The sequence below is a fragment of the Cherax quadricarinatus genome, chromosome 66, assembly GCF_038502225.1.
Source record: "Cherax quadricarinatus isolate ZL_2023a chromosome 66, ASM3850222v1, whole genome shotgun sequence".
Classification (NCBI taxonomy): Eukaryota; Metazoa; Arthropoda; class Malacostraca; order Decapoda; family Parastacidae; genus Cherax; species Cherax quadricarinatus.
Genome location: NC_091357.1, coordinates 23,183,404 through 23,207,222, shown reverse-complemented (window position 1 = coordinate 23,207,222; position 23,819 = coordinate 23,183,404). Strand labels below are relative to the sequence as shown.

The 23,819-nt window shown below is 41.5% G+C and overlaps 1 protein-coding gene across 5 annotated transcripts in view; it reads left to right on the top strand.

The window, feature by feature from the left end:
- The window catches only part of LOC128704051 (HIRA-interacting protein 3), a 49,258-nt gene extending 26,084 nt beyond the window's left edge, over window positions 1-23,174 (top strand). For 2 of the 5 annotated variants that reach the window (XM_053799021.2, XM_053799020.2), the window contains exons 2-5: window positions 3,446-5,551; window positions 9,172-9,325; window positions 20,692-20,790; window positions 21,794-23,174. In XM_053799021.2, the coding sequence (XP_053654996.1) occupies window positions 3,632-5,551; window positions 9,172-9,325; window positions 20,692-20,790; window positions 21,794-21,921 (2,301 nt within the window). In that variant the 5' untranslated portion in view covers window positions 3,446-3,631 and the 3' untranslated portion in view covers window positions 21,922-23,174. Of the gene's footprint in view, window positions 1-2,493; window positions 2,677-3,445; window positions 5,552-9,171; window positions 9,326-20,691; window positions 20,791-21,793 lie in introns of all 5 variants that reach the window. The other 3 variants (XM_053799019.2, XM_053799018.2, XR_011393869.1) reach the window with 3 other exon arrangements.
- Window positions 23,175-23,819: the final 645 nt, after the last annotated feature.

The following is a 23,819-nucleotide window of genomic DNA, read 5'->3' as shown; positions in this document are numbered from 1 at the left end:
GCCACTACCACCACCAGCCCCACTAACACCATCCACTGATGTCTGTGGCTCATCCATGCCAAGTGTAGCCACATCATCCTCACTATCACTACCTAAAACGGGTGTAGGGCCACGGGATGTACTCTGGGATGTACTCCGGGATGAACTCCGTCCCCTGGGCACAGCATAGGGTACACTACCCGAGCGCATGCGGCGGCGAACATACCGACGCTTCACTGGTGAATATGTTTCCTCACTATCACTACTCGAATGATCGTCGAGCGCAATAAAATCACAATCCACGTCAGAATCATCGTCATTACTGAAGTCAGAGGCCAGGCCACGGGAAAATATTAGTTTTCTCTTACGTTTAGGAACACCCGACCGTGAGTCACGAGTGCCCACACCAGAGGTAGAAGGTCGAGGATCGTCGGGGTTTTCTGCACTATTATCGATATCCTGGTCATTATTTTCGGTCACTAACTTATCAAAGCCGTAGAATTCGTCTTCATTTCCACTTCCATCAGTGTCAGAACTATCAGACAGGAAGAGGAGAGTCCCAATTTTCCGGGGAGTGAGAGCTGACTTGCGACGAGACATGGTGAACAAGGGTGACTGAGCCGGCGTTCCCACAATGCTATGCAGGCGCCTAGATTTTTTGTTTACGGCGCACACCCACGGCGCAGACCCATTCTCTCATATGTAGGCCTATGAGCGCTTTCTCGCTAAATTTGACGGCGCTAGAATTTTGGCGTAGATCTACGGTTTGGACACTCACCGACCAGCCGTAGATCTACGGGACGGACCCTGAAAGGGCTAAAAGATTGTATACCTCCCTGATCAGTGCATGAAATTACTGCCTCTGTTTCTTGCTTAACATTTAAAAGTTCCTCAAAATATTCTCACCATCTACCTAATACCTCCATCTCCCCATCTACTAACTCCCCTACTCTGTTTTTAACTGACAAATCCATACTTTCCCTAGGCTTTCTTAACTTGTTTAACTCACTCCAAAATTTTTTCTTATTTTCATTAAAATTTCTTGACAGTGCCTCTCCCACTCTATCATCTGCTCTCCTTTTGCACTCTCTCACCACTCTCTTTACCTTTCTTTTACTCTCCATATACTCTGCTCTTCTTATAACACTTCTGCTTTGTAAAAACCTCTCATAAGCTACCTTTTTCTCTTTTATCACACCCTTTACTTCATCATTCCACCAATCACTCCTCTTTCCTTCTGCCCCCACCCTCCTATAACCACAAACTTCTGCCCCACATTCTAATACTGCATTTTTAAAACTATTCCAGCCCTCTTCAACCCCCCCACTACTCATCTTTGCACTAGCCCACCTTTCTGCCAATAGTTGCTTATATCTCACCCGAACTTCCTCCTCCCTTAGTTTATACACTTTCACCTCCCTCTTACTTGTTGTTGCCACCTTCCTCTTTTCCCATCTACCTCTTACTCTAACTGTAGCTACAACTAAGTAATGATCCGATATATCAGTTGCATAAATAACAAAAAGGCACAATACCGTGACTGGAACAATACACAAATAACCCGCACATAAAAGAGAGAAGCTTACAACGACGTTTCGGTCCGACTTGGACCATCGACAAAGTCGGACCGAAACGTCGTCGTAAGCTTCTCTCTTTTATGTGCGGGTTATTTGTGTATATCAGTTGCCCCTCTATAAACATGTACATCCTGGAGCCTACCCATCAACCTTTTATCCACCAATACATAATCTAATAAACTACTTTCATTACGTGCTACATCATACCTTGTATATTTATTTATCCTCTTTTTCATAAAATATGTATTACTTATTACCAAATCAATTTCTACACATAGCTCAATTAAAGGCTCCCCATTTACATTTACCCCTTGCACCCCAAATTTACCTACTACTCCCTCCATAACATTTTTACCCACTTTAGCATTGAAATCCCCAACCACCATTACTCTCACACTTGATTCAAAACTCCCCACGCATTCACTCAACATTTCCCAAAATCTCTCTCTCTCTCCTCTACACTTCTCTCTTCTCCAGGTGCATACACGCTTATTATAACCCACTTTTCACATCCAATCTTTATTTTACTCCACATAATCCTTGAATTAATACATTTATAGTCCCTCTTTTCCTGCCATAGCTTATCCTTCAACATTATTGCTACTCCTTCTTTAGCTCTAACTCTATTTGAAACCCCTGACCTAATCCCATTTATTCCTCTCCACTGAAACTCTCCCACCCCCTTCAGCTTTGTTTCACTTAAAGCCAGGACATCCAGCTTCTTCTCATTCATAACATATTATATATAAATATATATTATATATAAAATTTAAAATCACTTTCACCTCCTTTGTAGTCAGGAGGAGAATGTATTTTTATACAGTATGTATTTGGTTAAATAGTCTGCAAGGTATTAGTGTTATGAGTTAGTTTTTCTTTTATATATTTGTATAATTTAGGCCATATATATCCTAAAAAATATTTTCATTGTTTAAAGTTTAAATAATACGAACGGTGGGTGGAAACATTGTGTGCCAATTGTCGGTAGATGAGTGCAGATGAAGCGCAGCCGAGACTTAAGAATGATAAGAAGAAAATTGCTGTTTCCATGAGTGTGTCTTCCCCCAGGATAACCAAATCATCGAGATCTTTTATAACCGACCGCAGTACATTGTTACAGGTAAGTATACTGTACTAACTAATGTGAGAGGTAAAAAAAATCATGTATATTTACATGATGTTTCTAGGTAACATTGTGCTTTTGAAAATGGAATTTGTTAATCTTACCTTGCCACTTCTTTTCTATAGTTGCAAGCGACTGGTCGATGACTGGTGCTTGAGTTTTAGTGTACATTCCAGTAGAGGAGGGATGCACAACCTGTGGGCTCTTTTGTGGGTTATGTAAAAGGAAATTAAATTGCCACAGACTTATGATGAATACCTTCTGTTGGTTTTACTTATTTTATAAATTGTGTGCAACATGCCTCATTTTCAGATGTTGTTAACTTGTGACTGAAAAGGCTGTGCATCCCTGCAGCAGAGCATCACTAAGCCAGCAATCCATTTTATGGAAAATTTTATGAAGATTTGATTGATCCAAAACAAGAAAAATTGTTCAGGCCTCCTGACATCTCATCAAACAAGTGAATAATGTTTACCAGGGTATATTTTACTACAGAAGTTAAGACAAGTAGGATTATTTGTTAAACATAATATTTTAATATTGTTTTGTATTGTTATGCTGTACTGTGATGCTCCTACATGCACTGTTCATTCTAATACTCTGAATGGACAGCGGCAGCATTTAACAACCCTAATCAGTATTAATAACTCATAGTTTTTGTGACAGAATCTTCAGTGATGACTGCCACAGCTTTGGAGGAAAGTTAGAAAAAATATGTTTTTCAGTTTATGTATTGATGGCATTAATTGCTTTTCTTTATTTACAGATACCCGTGAACAAGTTACATATAGTAAATAACGGCAGTAAGACTATCAAAATTTGCTCTGACGTGGAGAAGGGCACAGATGGTGAAAGACATAAGAACAGCTGTAAAGAGAATTTAAATTCTGAAGCACAAATTACAAAAGTAGTGCACATAGAGCCAGAAGATAAATTACAGGAAGAGAAAGTAATGATGTCTCTTGATGTAAGTGATGATGAGATGGCTTCTGCAGTTGAAAGCAAGGGAAAGGAAGAGGGCAGCAAGAAAGATACGGTCACTGTGCCAGGAAAAAAACCACAGGTTCGTGCAACTGCTGAGGACATTGAAAACATCCTGAATGATGACTCTGATGATGGATCAAATAACTCTGACAATGAACCCTTACTAGACGGTGAACATCCTGCATCAAATGACAAAGAGAGTAAATTACAGAAAGTGAATGGCAAAGAAAAGGCAAAGCCCAATTTTAAAGGAGGTCCTGTTGATTCAGATTCAAAACCTTCTGCAAAGGAAAAGAGCAGGTCTCCCAATAAACCTCTGGCAGATAAAAAAGGAAACCCAAAGAAAAATGAAGTAGAAAGCGAGGCCTCTAATAATTCTAGTGATTCGGATGATGAACCTCTTAGCGTGAAGAAAGAAAAGAATTCAAGATCTCCAGTGGTAAAGAAAAATCAGTCTCTGAAGGTTGGAAAGAAGAAAGCAGAGTCTAGCACAAGTGAATCTGACAGTGAAGAAGACAAGAAGACAAAATCTGGAAGAAATCAGAGAGAAAAAGATCCAGAAACCCTTAGTGACTCTGATTATGAACCATTTGCTAAAAAGAAAGGAAAAAATTCAGCAAAATCCAAGAAATATGAAGAAAATTCAGAAGATTCAAGTGATGCGGATTATAAACCATCAAAAAAAAAGAGAGAAAGGACAGTTAGAGGAGGTGCAAGGAGAGGGAACCCAAAGAAAGGGAGAAAAGTGGTTAACAGAAAAGCTAGCAGTACAGATGATTCAGATGATGAACCAACACAAGAGATGTCAGCCTCAGATTCTGAATATGAAATACAAAAGGCAAATAAATCCAGGCCTAAGAGAAATACAAAGGTTCTCAAGAAGAAGATGCCTTCTGATGACTCTAGTAATTCTGACTCCAGCACCCAGCCTAGTAGGAGGTGCCTAAGTAAAGCCAAGAATAAGGAGCAAGAATCTCATTCTAGCGAATCGGAGATAGAGGATGCAAAGCCGCGGAAAGGAAGAGGAGGAAAATGGAACAAGGCAATGATGGAGGAGGATGGATCGGATTCAGATTATGAACCTCAAGTGAAGACAAAAGGAAGGCCACGTAGAGTGACTCCGAAGAAGAAGAAGGAAGAGTCAGAGACTGGCGATTCAGACTCAGAATCTGAGCCCTTGGCTAAAAAGAAAACAAATTCAAAATCAGCTGCGGCAAAACAAAAAAGTAACAAGATCAAGAGGTCGCGCGAGCCTCAGAGTTCCAGTGAGTCTGACAGTAAGCCTCTCTCCAAAAAGAGCAAGAAACCCACCTCTCAAAACAGCAAAAAGGAAGATACGTCAGGAGAAAGTGATGCTGAAGTCTTGCCAAAAAATGACAAGCTCAAAATAGTTACAACTAAGAAAGAAGTAAAAGAGGATAGTAATTCTGAAAGTGATGCAGACAAGGAACATGATTCTGACAAGGACTCTGAGTGTGAGCCAATTGCAAAAATAAAAACAAAAGATGCTCTAAAAAAGAAAAGGGAAACTGCAGTTACAGAGTCAGACAATGAAGCCAATTCCACATTGAATCCAAAGAAAAAAAGTTTAGATTCCAAGGCATACATGAAAGCTAAGGCAAAGCCACCTTTAAAAAATGACAATTCTGATTCTGAGACAGATGTGAAAATTAGGGCCAAATCCCCCCAAAAAGCTAGTTCAGATTCTGAGGCAGACATGGAAGTGGATGAGAAATTACCTCCAAAGAAGATGAGTAACAAAACCAAGAAAGGCTCGGTTTCTTCAGATACATCGCTTGGCTCTGACAGTGAAGATCAGAAGGAAAGTGCAAAATCAAGAGAAAAAACCAAGAGCAGTAAATCCCAAGGTGCTGGCAAGCAAGAAAAGGTAAGATATCTCTACTGTGAATGTTTTCTTGGTTACAGTCCATAATTGTGCTGGGCTTACTACTGGCATTCAGTTATCAGAATTTGTTACTATACTGTTTATCGTAATGTGAAGTTCTCCAGATGTTCCTCTTGTATTAATTCCATGGCTCATCTACAGAATGCTTCCGACCATCCCTCTGAGAGACTTGTCTATTTTCATAGCATCTCTCTGAAACACTTGCTTATCGTAGTACTTTCCCCACAGCGTCCTTAGACTAAAATGTTTATGAAAAATCTTAAATTGACCTTTACTTCAGGTTAATGAGTGCCAGAGAAGAGGTCCTTAAGCCCTGTAAAATGGCACTACAATGGAAGCTTGAGTGACCTGGGGCTATTACTGCAAAGTTCATTATATAACATGTATTTGGAAAACATTTCTCTTTAATTTTCTCACTTTCTAATGCACATGCGCCCCACACATCTTGCACGCACTACACACGTATTTTTGCAAGCGATTCAGATCTGTAAGATTTCCCATTTGGTGTTGGCTATAGCATCTGTAAGGAAGTATCTATTTTAAAGGTTCCTAGCTAGATTAGTATTTAAGGCAATAAACACTATGTTTTGCAGTACGGGATTTTCCAGTCTCCTGCAGACAGTTGTCATTCTTCAACAAGTTCTCTGTCCCTGTGCATTTATAAGAGTTTGCAATTTTTCAGCCTCCTTTAAGGTCCTGACATTGTAATTCTGGCCTAATATCTAAAATTACCACTTCTCATGCACATTATATCTGACTTTGCTGAGAGTGGATTACAATAGAGATATTGAATTACCGTTTACACTGTACTCATCCTCAATACATTTTGCTGATGTCAGCTTACCCCTATCTTTAAGGTAGTATGGAAACTTTCTATAGTATACAAGAACATTTTGTTTGATATGCTGCACAGGCCTTTTCAAGTTAGTAAACAATACATGGGTTACAGAATTTATGTAGTAAAGAAAAGTGAGAAGTAAGTGCAGGTGATGACCCAAAAGGTCACTGAAGTAGAGATGTGGGTTTATTAGACTGCTTTAATCAGTTAAAGAAGTGTAAAAATTTCTGAGTATTTATTTTCCTTCTTGATTAGTTCTGCCTCTGTCCATTTTATATGGTGGTTATGAGTGTCTCAGTATATAACACAAGTGCTGCTGGTATTTTGTGAAGCATGTATATTGTATGTTGCTTGATGCATGTGTCTAAGTTCCTTGAGGTTTCTGGTTAGAACCATTACATAAGATGGAGTATACACCAGGATTTTTTTTTTTCATTTCTGGTTAGTTAATTTTGGATATTGTGTTATTTTATGGTGGAACTGGCTAAAACAGCATTTAAAACTGGCACATTACAAGTTACATTAAAAATTAAAATTAAAAAAAAAAAATTTTGGGACAATCATAAGTACAGTGAGAAGTTGCAAATAAAGAATTAGTCAGTTACATTGAAAGTGCATCAGTTCAATGACCTGCATTTATGGAGTGGTTGAATTGAGATAGAGAAATCAAAACATAAGAATTTGCAGAGTTAATGGATATAACATGTGAAATTTAATAAGTGTTTTTTAACAGAGTAAAAATGTTAGCAGATGTGAAATTTTTGGCATTTTCCAGCAGAGTTCTAGGGCCTTGTATTTGCATGGAGTTTTTGAATAGGTTGAGTTGTACATCTGGAATGTCAAGAGGTACTTGTTCCTTGTATTGTGTCTGTGTTCTGTAGATATAGTGTGAATCGGTGGGGGAGGAGATATGTTGTCTGGAACCTGAATGAGTAATTATTCTAAGAGCTGACTTTTGTTGAGTAATAATAGGTTTAAGGTGATCAGCTGCTGTTGATCCCCTGCACAGATACCATAGGTGAAGGGTGGATAGAGTATAGTAGTACAAGGTGAGCAAGGATGTCTGGGAAGCATAGTAGCATATTTTTGAATCTTCACTGTTTTGATTTTTTTTTCATGTTCTGGATGTGTTAAACTTTAGTTTGTTGCTGGGTGTATTCCCCAAGAATTTACCTTCATTCTGCCCAACAGTTGGTGTATTATTTCTGTTCAAATAAACTTTTTTGCTTTGTCACCACAGAGTTCAAACCTGGTGGTAGTGACTAATTCTTGACCTTTTATCATTTATGAGCTGTTTAGCATAACAAACACTTTTTAAACAACTGGTGTTTTTCATGGCCTTGAAAACTGGACTAGCAGAAGTCAGTCCAATGTTTTATGCACCAGGCTATTCCAGCCTAAAAGATTACTCTCAACCCTGCTACATACTGTAGCGATGGAATTTGTGTTGATTGCCAGCTGCAGTCTGACTACATTTTTACAGCTGTTGGTTGCTTGCATTTGATAACTATAAATTCCATAACTGTAGTAGGTAGCAAGTTGTGAGTGCAGATTGTGACCTGGTGAAAATATTGTTGAGGATATTACAGCTGAATAAGATAGAAATGTTACTGAATGTGTGGAGTGAGGCATCAACAAGGGGCTCTTTTCAGTGCTCATAAGAATAATGCCCCATTCTGCTTAAAAATTGTGAGATGGAAGGAGAACCTTCACAACAGTGCATGTCAAGCGCTCCAAACTTTCATGTCTACGAGCAACGACTACATGTAAAGACCAGATAAACTAGTAAATTGTACCTAGTATAATATTTGAAAAAAATGGCAAATTTAGAGGTGTCTGGAAGATAAGACTATTTTTTTGCTATATATTCTTCACTTCACATACTGCTCATTTTCATGATTTGCCAATTTTCAGGAACACATACCACACATTACAATGGGATTGCCATTTCAGTCTCTAACCCCAGAAAAAATTACCTGATCCAAAAACAACCCTCCAGAAGTGGAACAAGTTGGTATAGGCATACTCTATCCCATGCAGTAGCTGTGACTAAGATGTACATTGGAGAAACCTCATGAACTTGGCACACACAGGAACATAAATGTGTGCTGCATCCATAACACCAGCACCACTTGTCATACTTATAAGTAACCACAACCATCTTACGAAATGGACAGAGGTAGAATTAATCAAGGAGGGAGATAAATATGCAAGAAAATGATTACCATTGCTTTAGTCAGTATCTAACAATATTATACAAAACCAAAGACATTTCAAATTGCAGAACAGGTGAGGTTTGAACCCATGGCAGGCAAGTCCCAAAACTCGCACATCAGTGTTATAACGCGTTTTGTGACTTTTTTGCAATAGTGTTACTAAATTTTGCAAGTCCAGAGAAGTTTCCAAATTACAAAACTGTTGGCACACTTATTACCCCAGAAACATTCCACTTCAGTGATCTGTTGGGTCCAATCTTCTGTATTTGACTAGTGATGTACTCTTGCTGCTTATTCTCTCCAACATATAAAGTCTGTATCCCACATTGTTTACTGAGCTGAAAAGCCTATATACCAAATGAAATGTAATATAGTATACAGTACAAGGTTTCAACCTACAATACTTCCAGTATCTCCTTTTATTATGCAGTGCTGATGAACTCTCCCATGGGTTTGACACTGTACGAATATTAATTTCCAACATGTATGTTAACCTGCCCACAAGTATAAACTTGAATTTTTGTCTGTTTTGTGTAACTTTCCCCCAGAGTCACAGCAACGATGAACTTGCTCGCCAGAAAAAATACCTCCGCTTGATTGGTATTAATATCAGAAACTACGAAGTTTTGCTGAAAGGCTGCAAGAGCATCAAGAGCAAGAAGGCGAAGCTCCTTGAGGTGATGCAGGAACATGGGCTGAAAGGTGAGACCTGAGCCATCTACAGCCGTAGCTGCACATGCCCATCACTGACCTAGTATTCATAAGTTTTGGGGAGATGGGATACAGCCCAAGTATTTGTCACAAGTAATAGGTTACTTTGTGCACACTCCTCTTACCATGTTTGGGTGTGCCTTCCACCTTGGTGAAACATGCAAGAAAGTAGACAACACTACCTATTGGGAGATGCTCTCCACAGCAAATATAACTGGAACTGAATAAAAGTTGGTGTCATCAACTACAATTCTAAGTGGTATTTCTCAAATGTACAAAATGGAAAAACTTTTGTCTGATGGCCTTCATTTGATCCTGAGAAGGTTTTGGGCTGTAGGGCAAGAAAAGTGATGTTCCATGCCAAGTATTAGAAATATGTAAAGATCAATTGCCTTCTTTGGTTACAGTATTTACCTGGGCAATGCTGCCTCCTTATGTTAAATATTTATAAATACATAATAGATACTTTGCATACTGGATAATGTGCTGACAAAGGCAGCTAATTGGTACAAGTGCTCACACCTACTGGTACTGTATATACTAGAGTGTAGTCCAACTTCATGTATAAGTAGATCACTGACCTTTTTTTATTTTTTCAAAAAGTTCTTTCATTTGAGAGCAGTACCTCTTCAAGGGGGGCTCCTTGGCATGGTGAAGAGGCTCTTGGTCTGAGGAATTAAACCTGTCGGTCTCCTTCCTCAGACCGAACCTAATTACCCCCCAATCCCCCGTTCCCTATCCCATCCTCCCCATCCTCCCCTTTTTCCTTTCCTCCTCCTCCCTCCCCACCCCTCCCTTTTGCCCTTCCTTTTTGGCCTTTGGTTTTTTTTTTTTTTTCCCACAGGCACGCTAGTTCCTAGGTAGGGGAAAGGGTACCGGGGTCCATCCCATTCCGTTGAGGTTCTTGGCAGTGGCGTAGTTTGCCGTGGAATCTGGATTGCCTGGGGATGTCCCGATCCCTCTCCGGTATCCTGAAGGATGGCTTTGGGTGTCTCTCGGGCGACGGGTGTATCTCTAGAAGCCACCTTTCGGATTTCGGGGGTGGTGGCCGAAGGATGTATGCTTTGTGGCGGATTTCCGGCTGCCCTCTCTTTTGTCCACCGAGGTAGCTCGGCAGATGTGGGGTTGCTCTCCCAGATTGCCGGTTTACTGGCATGATGGGTAGGGAATGGCGCGGGTTTCATGCTGCATCTGCGCTACTTGCGGTGCTGAGGTCCTCTTGGGTGCGGAGGGAGATTTCTGGCCCTTTCATTCCTCCTGGGAACTATCCCTCCCTGGTCCCCCCCCCCCCTTTTTTTTTTATTCTTTTATTTTTTTTTCTTTTCTTTTCTTTCTTTTATTTTTTCTTAAAAACAAAAAGAAAGAAGTAACCTAACCATGGCAGCCCTAGTTCATGAACCTGCTACCCCCGGGCCCCTTCTTGATACCACACCCCATTCTGACCCCACCTCTTCTTTGGACCACTCTTCGGACACTCCTCATGCCTCTGTACCTCTTGCCGGTGCTGTTTCCTCACCTGCTTCAGGTACTGAGGCCTCGACTGACTCCTTCGATTTATCTGACCTTCGCTCTCCTCTGACTATGCTTCCGGCCTCTCCCTCTAGCCAAGAAGAGTATCCAGAAGGAGAACGTAGAATATAACTTTGGTATAATTGTGTCTAGCATTAGGAATAATATTAGGAGAGAAGTAAATAATGAAGATGATTGTTATAGGAATGCAGTTAGAAGCCTGAGTAGATCTATAACCCACTATGATAACATGAACGTAGATAAGTATGTTTATGGAGCAACTTGCAATGTGAACAGACTGACTGATGTTGTAGTGGCCAGGCTTAGGCTTGGTTACAAGTACTTCTGGCAGTTTGGGAGACACACAGATGATGATCAAACTAAATGTAAATTATGTGATCAGGCATATGGTCACTCTCTTGAACACTATGTGCTTAATTGTCCACTTATTGAGGAATACAGAGACAGACAGTATAATAACCTATGTGACATGTCAAGATATCTTATTAATGAAAATAAGATACCAGATATACTAAGCAAATTTCCTAAATTTGCTTGTAACAGATAAGTGAACTATAGATATGTAGATATAAATCCATATGTATTCCTGTTAACCCTTTGGGGCCTAGTTCCTAGGCCTTTTGTGTATCCACATGCTCTCACGCTACCGTCCACAGGATGGATATGGGGTGCACAATAAACTAGCCACTTCGGTGGCAAAATCTAAATCTAATCCTCTACGGTGCAGCAGTTTTCGAATCGCTGGCCCGTTCCACGTCGGACCAACTCTGGTCCCACGCCTAAACGCCAACGACAATTACCTGCTGATGATACTTCTCCACCTTCTTGTTCTTCTCAGAAAAGATAGACATGTCCTTCACTACCTTTCCACGCTCAGTTTCAGACTGCACAATGGACTAAATTCTTCACTTTACGACCGACTTCCTCTACTGCCTATCTTTCTGACCACAGTATTGGCAAGGCACTCCTACACCATGTTGGTAAAGATATTTCTTTTCATGCTCTTAAGAGCGGTACGCGCATCATCACCGTACAGAATGCTACCCAGGCTCATGAGCTTTCTCGTCTTTCCCATATCGATACTGTTCCTGTCACTATTGAAAAACATCATTCCCTCAATTCTTGTAGTGGTACCGTCATTCTGCCCCATACCATAGTTCAACAAAATTTCCAGACATGTGGCACTGACATTCTTGAACAGCTGGAACTCCAAGATCTCCCAATCCTCAAGGTAGACACTTACGTTCTTCCTGCCCGCGGGCAGAGACGATACCCTAGCAATGTGGCTCGTTTAACTTTTGACAGCCCTGAACTCCCATCCTCAGTTTATGTAGCAGGACCTCTTCAAGGGGGGCTCCTTGGCGTGGTGAAGAGGCTCTTGGTCTGAGGAATTAGACCTGTCGGTCTTCTTCCTCAGACCGAACCTAATTACCCCCCAATCTCCCCTCCCCTATCCCATCCTCACCATCCTCCCCTTTTTCCTCTCCTCCTCCTCCCCACCCCTCCCTTTTGCCCTTCCTCTTTTTGGCCTTTGGGATTTCTCCCACAGGCGTGCTAGTTCCTAGGTAGGGGAAAGGATACCGGGGTCCATCCCATTCTGTTGAGGTTCTTGGCGGTGGCGTAGTTTGCCGTGGAATCTGGATCGCCTGGGGATGTCCCGATCCCTCTCCGGTATCCCGGAGTAGCTTTGGGTGTCTTTCGGGCGATGGGTGTATCTCTGGAAGCCACCTTTCGGATTCCGGGGGTGGTGGCCAAAGGAGGTATGCTTTGTGGCAGATATCTGGCCGCCCTCTCTTTTGTCCACCGAGGTAGCTCGGCAGATGTGAGGTTGCTATCCCGGATTGTTAGTTTACTAGCATGATGGGTAGGGTATGGCACGGGTTCCATGCTGCATCTGCGCTACTTGCGGTGCTGAGGTCCTCTTGGGCGCGGAGGGAGATTTCTGGCCCTCTCATTCCTCCTAGGAACTATCCCTCCCCAGTCCCCCTTTTTTTTTTATTCTTTTTTTTATTTTTATTTTCTTTTCTTCTTTCTTTTTTTTCTTAAAAACAAAAAGAAAGAAGTAACCTAACCATGGCAGCCCTAGTCCATGAACCTACTACCCCCGGGCCCCTTCTTGATACCGCACCCCGTTCTGACCCCGCCTCGTCTTTGGACTACTCTTCAGACACTCCTCATGCCTCTGTACCTCTTGCCGGTGCTGTTTCCTCACCCGCTTCAGGTACTGAGGCCTCGACTGACTCCTTCGATTTATCGGACCTTCACTCTCCTCTGATTATGCTTCCGGCCTCTCCCTCTACGGTGCGGCAATTTTCAAATCGCCGCCCCGTTCCACGTCGGACCAACTCTGGTCCCACGCCTAAACGCCAATGACAATTACCTGCTGATGATACTTCTCCACCTTCTTGTTCTTCTCAGAAACAATCGACACGTCCTTCACTACCTTTCCACGCTCAGTTTCAGACTGAACAATGGATTAAATTCTTCACTTTACGACTGACTTCCTCTACTGCCTATCTTTCTGACCACAGTATTGGCAAGGCACTCCTACGCCATGTTGGTAAAGATATTTCTTTTCATGCTCTTAAGAGCGGTACGCGCATCATTACTGTACAGAATGCTACCCAGGCTCATGAGCTCTCTCGTGTTTCCCATATCGATACTGTTCCTGTCACTCTTGAAAAACATCATTCCCTCAATTCTTGTAGTGGTACCGTCATTCTGCCCCATACCATAGTTCAACAAAATTTCCAGACATGTGGCACTGACATTCTTGAACAGCTGGAACTCCAAGATCTCCCAATCCTCAAGGTAAACACTTACGTTCTTCCTGCCCGCAGGCGGAGACGATACCCTAGCAATGTGGCTCGTTTAACTTTTGACAGCCGAGAACTCCCATCCTCAGTTTATATAGCAGGACATCGGTTACAAGTTCGAAAGGTGATCCCTACACCACAACAGTGTAGAAATTGCTGGCGATTTGGCCATCCAGCGAAATATTGCAGATCTATCGCCGAATGCCCAGTCTGTGGTGCCGATGACCATTCTAATACGTCTTGCAATCGATCTCCCTCTTGCCTTAACTGTCATGAGGTTCGCCCTTCGTACTCTCGCCGTTGTCAAGTCTATTTAAACGAGCGGGAAATCCGTTACCTCAAAGAGACAGAAGGTCTCCCTTATGCCATGGCAGTTTCTCATCTCCGCCTCCAAGGGAGACTCCCACGTGTTTCTTATTCCCGTGTTTTAAAACGTCCCCCCACTTCTGGTATCCCATCTTCTACACCCACCTCTGTGGTTACCTCTCCCATAGTCACTCCTGTATCTAATCCTTTTGCTGTCCTTGGCTCAGACGTCCCTACTTCAACGCCTCAGTCTGATCTCGCTTCTTCGTGTTCTCTCTCACAAGCCTCAGTATCGACGAGACCTCGTACGACGACACCTCCCAATCGTCCCTCTACTTCTCAAAAGTCATAAAAAGGTCCGTTAACACCTCCTACCCATCTTCCACCTCCTCATTTTACCCTCTCTGTCTGTCCCTGGTTCTCCCCCTCTCACTGGCTCAGTTACAAGTGTAGAGGTTCACCCTCCTCCTCGTACTGTACCTTCCTCCCCTGTTCCCTCCCAAGTTTCTTCCTCTTCTGCCACCTCCCAGGTTCCTGCCTCTTCTGTCCCCTGCCACGCTTCTCCAGTTCCCTCCACCCTTTCGCTTCCCCCTACCTTGGTACAGTCCAATACAGTTCCAATCTTTACTCATCCTCCCCCTACCATTTCCAATATTGTCTCCCATACGACGTCTCTGAATTCCAAAACACTTGAAGCAATCTCTGAATATATTGCAGAGACCAAACCATCAATGGACACTGATCCACCTTCCGCTCTTTCTCTCTCTGCTCCATCTGCGCAACTCCTTTCTTCACAGCGCACCGTTCCTTCGCTGCTTGAACGTTTTCCACTGCCTCCGCATGTGGACTTTTCTAACCCCTCTAGTCCGTAGGAACCCTTACCTGCGGATTTCAAGTATCTTTATCATTGCCAATCATGGCCTATTTACAGTGGAATATACGCGGCCTCAGGGGTAATCGGGGTGAGCTTCAGATGTTACTCTCCCAGTTTGCCCCTGTTGGTGTTTGCTTACAGGAACCAAAATTACACTCTGCTGTTATTTCTCCCATCTCAGGCTATAATTTATTGTATTCTTCAGATCCTTTTTCTGATAAGACCTTTAATGAAAGTGCCCTTCTTCTACACACTGATATTCCGTACCATCAGCTATTTGTTCATACTTCGCTGCATTACACAGCAGCCCGTATCCACTTAAATAGGTGGTATACGCTCTGTTCTTTATATCTCTCTCCTTCTCAGGCATTATCTATTCCGAATATTGCCTTTCTTGTTTCGTCATTACCGCCACCGATTCTGTTACTTGGTGATTTTAATGCTCACCATTTCCTCTGGGGGGGGGGGTCTCACTGTGATTCCCGTGGAATTCAGTTAAGAGGCTTTTCTTGCCACCCACCCCCTCCATGTTTTAAATACAGGTACTCATACCCATTTTGATCCTCGGACTCATACTCTCTCTTGCATTGATCTCTGTCTGCTCTTCCTCCACCGCATTAGACTTCACTTGGTCTGTTCTCCCGGACTTACATGACAGTGATCATTTCCCAATCATTCTTACTTCCCCTTCATATTCGCCACCTCTTCGCACCCCACGCTGGCAATTTGATCGGGCAAATCGGAACCTTTACTCACACCTAACTGTTTTTAAAGAGGTTCCTTCTTCGTCCTCCATCGATGAGCTTTTACACCTCTTCTTGTCCTCCATTTTAACCGCAGCTTCTAATTGTATACCCCAAACTTCGAGCAGGCATTCTCAGAAGTGTGTGCCTTGGTGGTCTCCTGCTTGTGCTCGTGCAGTACGTTTGAAACGCACTGCATGGGGCAGGTACCGGTACAATAGAACCACTGAGAGACTTCTTGATTTTAAGCAGAAGCGTGCAATCGCTCGCCGTGTCATCCGTGACGCTAAACGCACTTGCTGGCGAGATTATGTCTCCACCATCACCTCTGCTTCCTCTGAGTACAGTCTGGAAAAAAGTATGAAAACTGAGTGGTAAATATTCTCCTGACCTGGCTCCTGTTCTGCGGGTTGCCGGTGTTGATATAGCAAACCCACTAGATGTTGCCAATGAAATTGGCAATCATCTGGTCCGTATTTCTCAGGGACTCCATCTATGCCCCTCATTTCTTTCCTCAAAGTCTGCCAGAGAGTTAGCACCCTTGAACTTTTCTTCTCTCAGAGAAGAACAGTATAATGTGCCTTTTACACTTCAAGAACTGGAGGCAACACTATCGGTTTGCCGATCATCGGCAGCCGGGCCTGACGACATTCATATTCGTATGCTACAACATTTACATCAGTCAGCCCTTGCAGTCCTATTACGCCTTTACAACCTTATTTGGTCACAAGGAGTTCTTCCACAGCTGTGGAAATCTGCCATTGTTCTCCCTTTCCGCAAACCAGGCACTACGGGACATGAAGCCTCCCACTATCGTCCCATTGCTCTTACCAGTGCAGTTTGCAAAGTGATGGAACGCCTGGTAAATAAAAGTTTAGTGTGGTATTTAGAGACACGCAACAGTCTCTCCACTCATCAATATGGCTTTTGTAAGGGATGTTCTACCATAGACCCCTTACTACGCTTGGATACGTATGTTCGTAATGCCTTTACGAATAACCACTCAGTTATTGCCATATTTTTTGACCTTGAGAAGGCATATGACACAACTTGGAGGTATAATATTTTAGCCCAAGCCCACTCCTTAGGCCTTCGAGGCAATCTACCATCCTTCCTTAAGAACTTTTTAACTGACAGGCATTTCCGTGTTCTGGTTAATAATGTGCTTTCCCCGGACTTTATCCAAGCTGAAGGTGTACCCCAGGGATGTGTTCTGAGCACAACACTTTTTCTCCTTGCTATTAATGATTTGGCCTCTAGTCTTCCATCAAATATTAGGTCATCACTCTATGTTGATGACTTTGCTATTGCCTGTGCAGGTGCTGACTGTCACCTCATTACAGTTTCTCTCCAGCATGCGGTCGACCGTGTTTCCAATTGGGCCACCACACATGGGTTTAAGTTTTCCAGCACTAAAACCCACCAAATTACTTTCACTAGACGCTCTGTCATCTCCGATCATCCTTTGTATCTCTATGGCTCCCGTATCCCTGAACGTGATAGTCAAGTTTCTGGGCCTCCTCTTTGACCGTAGGTTATCCTGGAAACCTCACATTACCTCTCTGAAGGCAACTTGTCACAGCCGGCTGAACCTTCTTAAAACCCTTGCTCACCTTTCATGGGGAGCTGATTGTCGAACCCTCCTTCGCCTACATTCCACCCTCATTTTATTGAAACTTGATTATGGTGACCAGATCTATTCAGCGGCATCTCCTGCTACTCTCTCTAGCCTTAACCCCATTCATCACCAAGGATTACGTTTATGCCTTGGTGCTTTTTGCTCTTTCCCTGTTGAGAGCCTCTATGCAGAAGCGAACGTTCCATCCTTATCCGATCGCCGTGATGCCCATTGCCTGCGCTACTATGTACGCTCTCATGATCTCCGCAATCCTTCCATTTATAGAATGGTCACTGATATTAGTAGACATTCTTTATTTGTTCACAGCCCCTGTTTACTCCGTCCCTTCTCTCTTCGCCTTCATTCGCTCTTGTCTTCTCTTCAATTACCACCTTTCTATGTTCATGTAGCATCTCACTTTTTCCTATTTCCCTGGGAAGTTCCAGCTGTTCGAGTCTGTTCTTTCTCTCTCCCTTGCTCGAAAGCCCTACTGTCTACAGTCGCTTCCCGCTCTCTTTTTCTTGACCACTTTCACTCTCATTCTCATGCCATTGCTGTGTACACAGATGGCTCTAAGTCTTCTGACGGCGTAGGATTCGCAGCAGTGTTTCCGGACAGCATCGTACGAGGGCATTTACTGTCTTCGGCTAGTATTTTTACTGCTGAATTGTATGCCATCCTTGCAGCACTTATCCGTATTGCATCTATGCCTGTGTCATCATTTGTGGTTGTCTCAGACTCCCTTAGTGCTTTACAGGCTATACAGAAATTTGATACACCTCACCCCTTAGTCCTCCGTATCCAACTTTGGCTACGCCGCATCTTTACCAAGCATAAAGATATTGTTTTTTGTTGGGTCTCTGGTCATGTTGACGTACAGGGCAATGAACAGGCAGACACTGCTGTGCGGTCAGCAGTACATGACCTACCAGTTTCATATACATGTAGAGGTATTCCATTTACAGACTATTTTGCTGCAATATCTTCCCACCTTCACACCCGTTGGCAACAACGTTGGTCTACTATGCTCAGCAACAAACTTCAATCTATTAAACCGAGTATAGGTTACTGGCCGTCTTCTTATCACCAGTGTCGAGGTTGGGAGACTACTCTCTCCCGTCTTCGCATTGGCCATACTCGTCTCACTCGTGGATATCTCATGGAGAGGCGCCCTGCTCCTCTCTGTGAGAATTGCCAAACTCCATTATCAGTCAGCCACATTCTGTTGGACTGCCCACTTTATCAACGAGCACGCAGAATTTACCTCCTTCGTCGTCTACGCTCCGCTGCTCTCTCTTTACCTTCCCTTCTCGCTGATGGACCCACCTTTCATCCGGACTCTCTCATTGACGTTTTGACAACAACTGACTTACTTCACAAATTCTGATACCTTCAGCCCTTTCTACTTCAGTCTCTTGCTACCCTCTACCCCCGTACTATCCCCTGCCCTGCTGTTTTCTGTAACCTACTGATCATCCCTCCTCCCTTCTGCCACCCAATACCCTCGCTTCCTTCCCTACCCTGCAGCGCTGTATAGCCCTTGTGGCTTAGCGCTTCTTTTTGATTATAATAATAATTGAGAGCAGTACTTTGTGGTTCGGACATGTAGAGAGAATGGAGCGAAACAGTGACTTCAAGAGTGTATCAGTCTGTAGTGGAAGGAAGGCGGGGTAGGGGTCGGCCCAGGAAAGGTTGGAGGGAGGGGGTAAAGGAGGTTTTGTGTGCGAGGGGCTTGGACTTCCAGTAGGCATGCGTGAGCGTGTTTGACAGGAGTGAATGGAGACAAATGGTTCTTAATACTTGACGTGCTGTTGGAGTGTGAGCAAAGTAACATTTATGAAGGGGTTCAGGGAAACCGGCAGGCCGGACTTGAGTTCTGGAGATGGGAAGTACAGTGCCTGCACTCTGAAGGAGGGGTGTTAATGTTGCAGTTTAAAAACTGCAGTGTAAAGCACCCTTCTGGCAAGACAGTGATGGAGTGAATGATGGTGAAAGTTTTTCTTTTTCGGGCCACCCTGCCTTGGTGGGAATCGGCCAGTGTGATAATAAAAAATAATAATGTTCTGTGTCAAAAATAATCTCCAGATGTAATGTTTTCTCTTTAGTTTAGCATTTAAAAGAGATACACTGGTTTATTTGAATGCTGAAAAGGCAAAAATCAATCTCTTATTGAACTACAGTGGACCCCCGGTTAACAATATTTTTTCACTCCAGAAATATGTTCAGGTGCCAGTACTGACCGAATTTGTTCCCATAAGAAATATTGTGAAGTAGATTAGTCCATTTCAGACCCCCAAACATACACGTACAAATGCACTTACATAAATACACTTACATAATTGGTCGCATTCGGAGGTAATCGTTATGCGGGGGTCCACTGTATATTGAGGTCAGGTGAGCAACAGTGCGATTCACGAAAAATTAGTCTTTCAATCTAATAAGATTAGAGGACCATTGCAGTAGGCCTATTGGCTAGCACTAGATAGGTTCTACTCTTCCCAGTTTTACCACTTGGTGACAACTATTGTCAGAGTAGTAAGAACAAAGGATTACAGTAGGCCTACTGGCCCATTCTATCAGGTTCTACTCCCACTCAGCCAATCCCACTCATATTCAGCTAAACTAAAAATATTGCTTTCCTACTTAAGAACACAGGAGCATTAGTATGCCTATCAGCCCATGCTAGGCAGGTCCTACTCTCAGTCGACCATTCCCTCTCATATACAACTCCATTATTTACAAAACATTGTTTTCCTTGGGACAGAGTTGTAAAAGCGACAAACTTTTACAACTTCCGTGGCATAATATAAAGCTTTATTACAGCAACCTTTTGCTTGGAGACCAACCTTTATCAAGTCAACAGAATACATGGTAAACATTGATTTACACGGTTGAGAGAGCAGGTGGCAAGGAAGCATGAGGTGTAAACCTGCCTGTCAAAGCTGCATCTCCAAGCAAAATGTTTTCTCAGTGAACGTTTTCATTCTGCCATAGTGCCTTTTTATTACTTTACTACATGTTAAGTCATACCATGCAGGTCCTTCTATCATCCAACCATTCCTGCTTCTATACAACTACAGTATTGCCAAATAAGCATTGTATTGTGCATGTTTATACTTTTTCATTATCAAATAATATTTCAAAGAGATAGAGATGGGTAACTTCATTGTTCATAACATGTCCCTCAAATTGTGGTCACATGCACAGTACTGTAACTGACCATCTCAGCATTTTAGATTTTTAGCATGTTTAGCTTGTTATGATGCAGGATTATATGTTGTGAATATAGAACTGAAAGGCAGAAAAATTATCCATGAAGCCAACTCCCTACTTTTTTGACAAAAAAACAAAAAGCCTTTAGAGCCTTTAGATTATCTACACTCTAGTATATACAGTGTATTTGTTAATGGTTCTTTTAATTATGTGTTAATATACATAACTTAACTCAAATAATGTGGAAAATATTTCAGGTCAGCCAACGTTGGAGAAGTGCAAGAAACTGAAGAAAAAGTTGGAACAGAAGAAGGAGCTTGAGGAACTAGATACAGGAAACATCATAACTACTACTGGTGAGTGAGATGGCTCTTTATAATGAGAGAACTACACAGTAGTGTCTGCAATATTAATTATACCCTGTAAATATACTTAATGTTTTTTAACATCAGCCATCTCCTGTTGAGATAGTGACCTAACAAAGAAAACTTTCATTGTTAGTTATTCAATCATTGTCTTGCCAGAAGCACACTGACATACTTCAGATGATCCTCCAAACTGCAAAATCCCCACTCATTTTTCAGAGCAAGGACTCAAGTCTAGATAACAGGTTTCCCTGAATCCCTTCAAAAAATGTTTCCTTGTCCACAGTCTAGCAGCATGTCAAATCATAAACACCACTTGCCTTCACTCCTAACATGCTCACACAAGCTTGTTGGATGTCCTTTACCCTCTCCCTCCAACCTTTCCTAGGACAGCCCCTACCTCTTCTTCCCTCCACCTCAGATTTATATTCCCTCCCAGTCATCCTATTTTGCTGCATCCTCTAAATACCCAAACCACCTCAACAACCCCTCTTCAGCCCTCTGAATAATAATCTCCAAACTGAATTCTCTGCATAATATTCATACTATACATTGCTCTCAAACACTACATTTCTACTGCCTCCAGCCTCATCCTGACTGCAGCATTACAAACCCATACTTCACAATTCCATCAGTTTCAAAGCTATAAGTTGACTGGAAACATTTTATATACTGTATTTAGGTAAATGTTTAAAATTTCAAGGTTGAATCAAATTACTAGTACTGAAATTTAATGTACAGCATATTATTATTATTATAATCAAAAAGAAGTGCTAAACCCACAAGGGTTATACAGCACTGAATGTACAGCATAGGATTCCATTTCCTGGATAAAATTGTCTTTGTTTACATCTGTTTATCAAATTTCAGGGCTGTGTCAAACTGTTCATAGAATTTTGTTACTCTGATTCATTTCCCAGCTTGTGGATATGCAGGTTTTTTTTTTCTCTCTTTTTTTTTTTTTTTTTTTTTTCATTTATCCCTTACTTCACAGGTCGTGGACAGCGAAATGCATTCAGCCTGTATGCTTCTCGGGGACAAAAAGCTGAAGAATCATCTGACGACCAGGCTCCCCAAAAAACTTCTAGATTAAAGTATATTTCTCAATCTGATTCAGAGTAAACTTCATGTAGTGTAAAGTTATATAGCTTGTTGTCACTTCATTGTGCTTATAGGAATAAATGTATGTTCATTTTGTACATTCAATTTTTTTGTAACAAATATTTTGTTCTAATTTTTTAATTCCTTTTTTTATTGTCAATATATTCTCTGAAGGTTAATAATAAGTATTACTGTATCAAATATATTTATTAATCACAAACCTTCAAAGTCCAACTTATGGATGCACCACCTAAAGCTTTAGGTATACTGTATTTAGTCCTTCAGTTATTTACTGTATTCGGAAGTTAGTCCTGGGAAGGGTCTATAGAATTTAGGGGAAACAGTAGCATTCATTAAATTCAGGTGAAAAAATTTAATGAATGAAAGGTAGACAAAGTAATATAGATAACTGGTTTCTGAAAGCAAGCAAAAAATAAGTACCTGATGTCCAGGAAAAGGCAATAGATTATTGATAGACTAGCAGTGCTGAATGACCCATGTGGATCTTTTGTGTGTATGTAATAATATTGATATCTGTGTGGGTAGACTTAACAATGTGAGAGAATGAGGTATGTCGAATGCCTTTTAATAACCCAAAAACAATAAAACCAGTTGCTGGCCAACTGAAAAAGATTCATGAATAAATGCATACAACACCTGGGTATCTATTCCTGTAGTATTTCACTGCAGCAGGCTTTTTTTTTTTTTTTAACTGAAAACAGTACTTGGGTGACTTTTATACTGAAAATGGTTTAAAAGTCACTGAAATGTTTTAGGTGTGCAGCAAGTAAAACATTTCAGTAATAAAGATATCCAAGTGTTGCACATGTCATATTCATCAACATGTTGGTATTGTGTATTAATGTATAAAAAAGATTTGTGGGCAAATATTTAAAAAGGGGAATTCCACTTTACTAAGCATTATTATTATAATCAGAACTAAGCACTAAACCCACCAGGGCCATACAGTGCTGCACTTGACTAAACAGCACTGTATGACATGGGTTTAGTGCTAAACCCTTTGTGAGTGGGTACTGTAAGGCTATGGCTCTGAAATGTGGGTCAGTGCTGTAGTTCTATATGATGAGCTGTGAGTGGTAAATTTTGGCCTAGATACGAGAGAATGGGTCTATCATATAAAAAAAAAATTCTTGCATTTTTTCCTATCATGCACTGCGTGAGGCGACTGTTTTTGGTTTAATTCTTTCACTGTCGAGAGCTGTGATCCTGAACTCGCTCTGTCGAAAAATATTAAAAAAAAAAAAAAAAAAAAATAGCAAAATCTTAAGAATATTTTTGAGTGTTTTACAGCAAAATTTTTTTTTTTTTTGTGATCAATATTTACCGAGATGTAGAGGCGTGAAGTTGACAGAGTGAACCACTTATGACAACATCGGCCACTGCCTCTCACTCGGTAATATTTTTACTTTCAATATTTTTTCTTTTATTTTTTAATATTTGAATTTATCAAGTAACTTTTGTGACCTGTGAGACCAATATAATGTATATCTATCCACTTGCTGTATGCAATACAATAACTGCACAAATATTATTATCATTACAATGTTTACAAAACTTGTTTACATAAACAATAAAAAAGTTGTTTATTACTATAGTTCTATAATATATATATATATATATATATATATATATATATATATATATATATATATATATATATATATATATATATATATACACATACATACATACATACATACATATACACACACACACACACACAGTCACTGGACATGTTCCTAGAACTACAACAGCTTGTGGAAGGTGTGTGCATGGCCTTTGTTGTGGATGTGCTGAGAGCTGTGTGGCTGGTGTCACAATGATGCATTACAAAATCATCACTACCCACATGGAAATAAGTCACTTTGTCTGACTTTTTTTTGGGTTGTCCTAGGTTG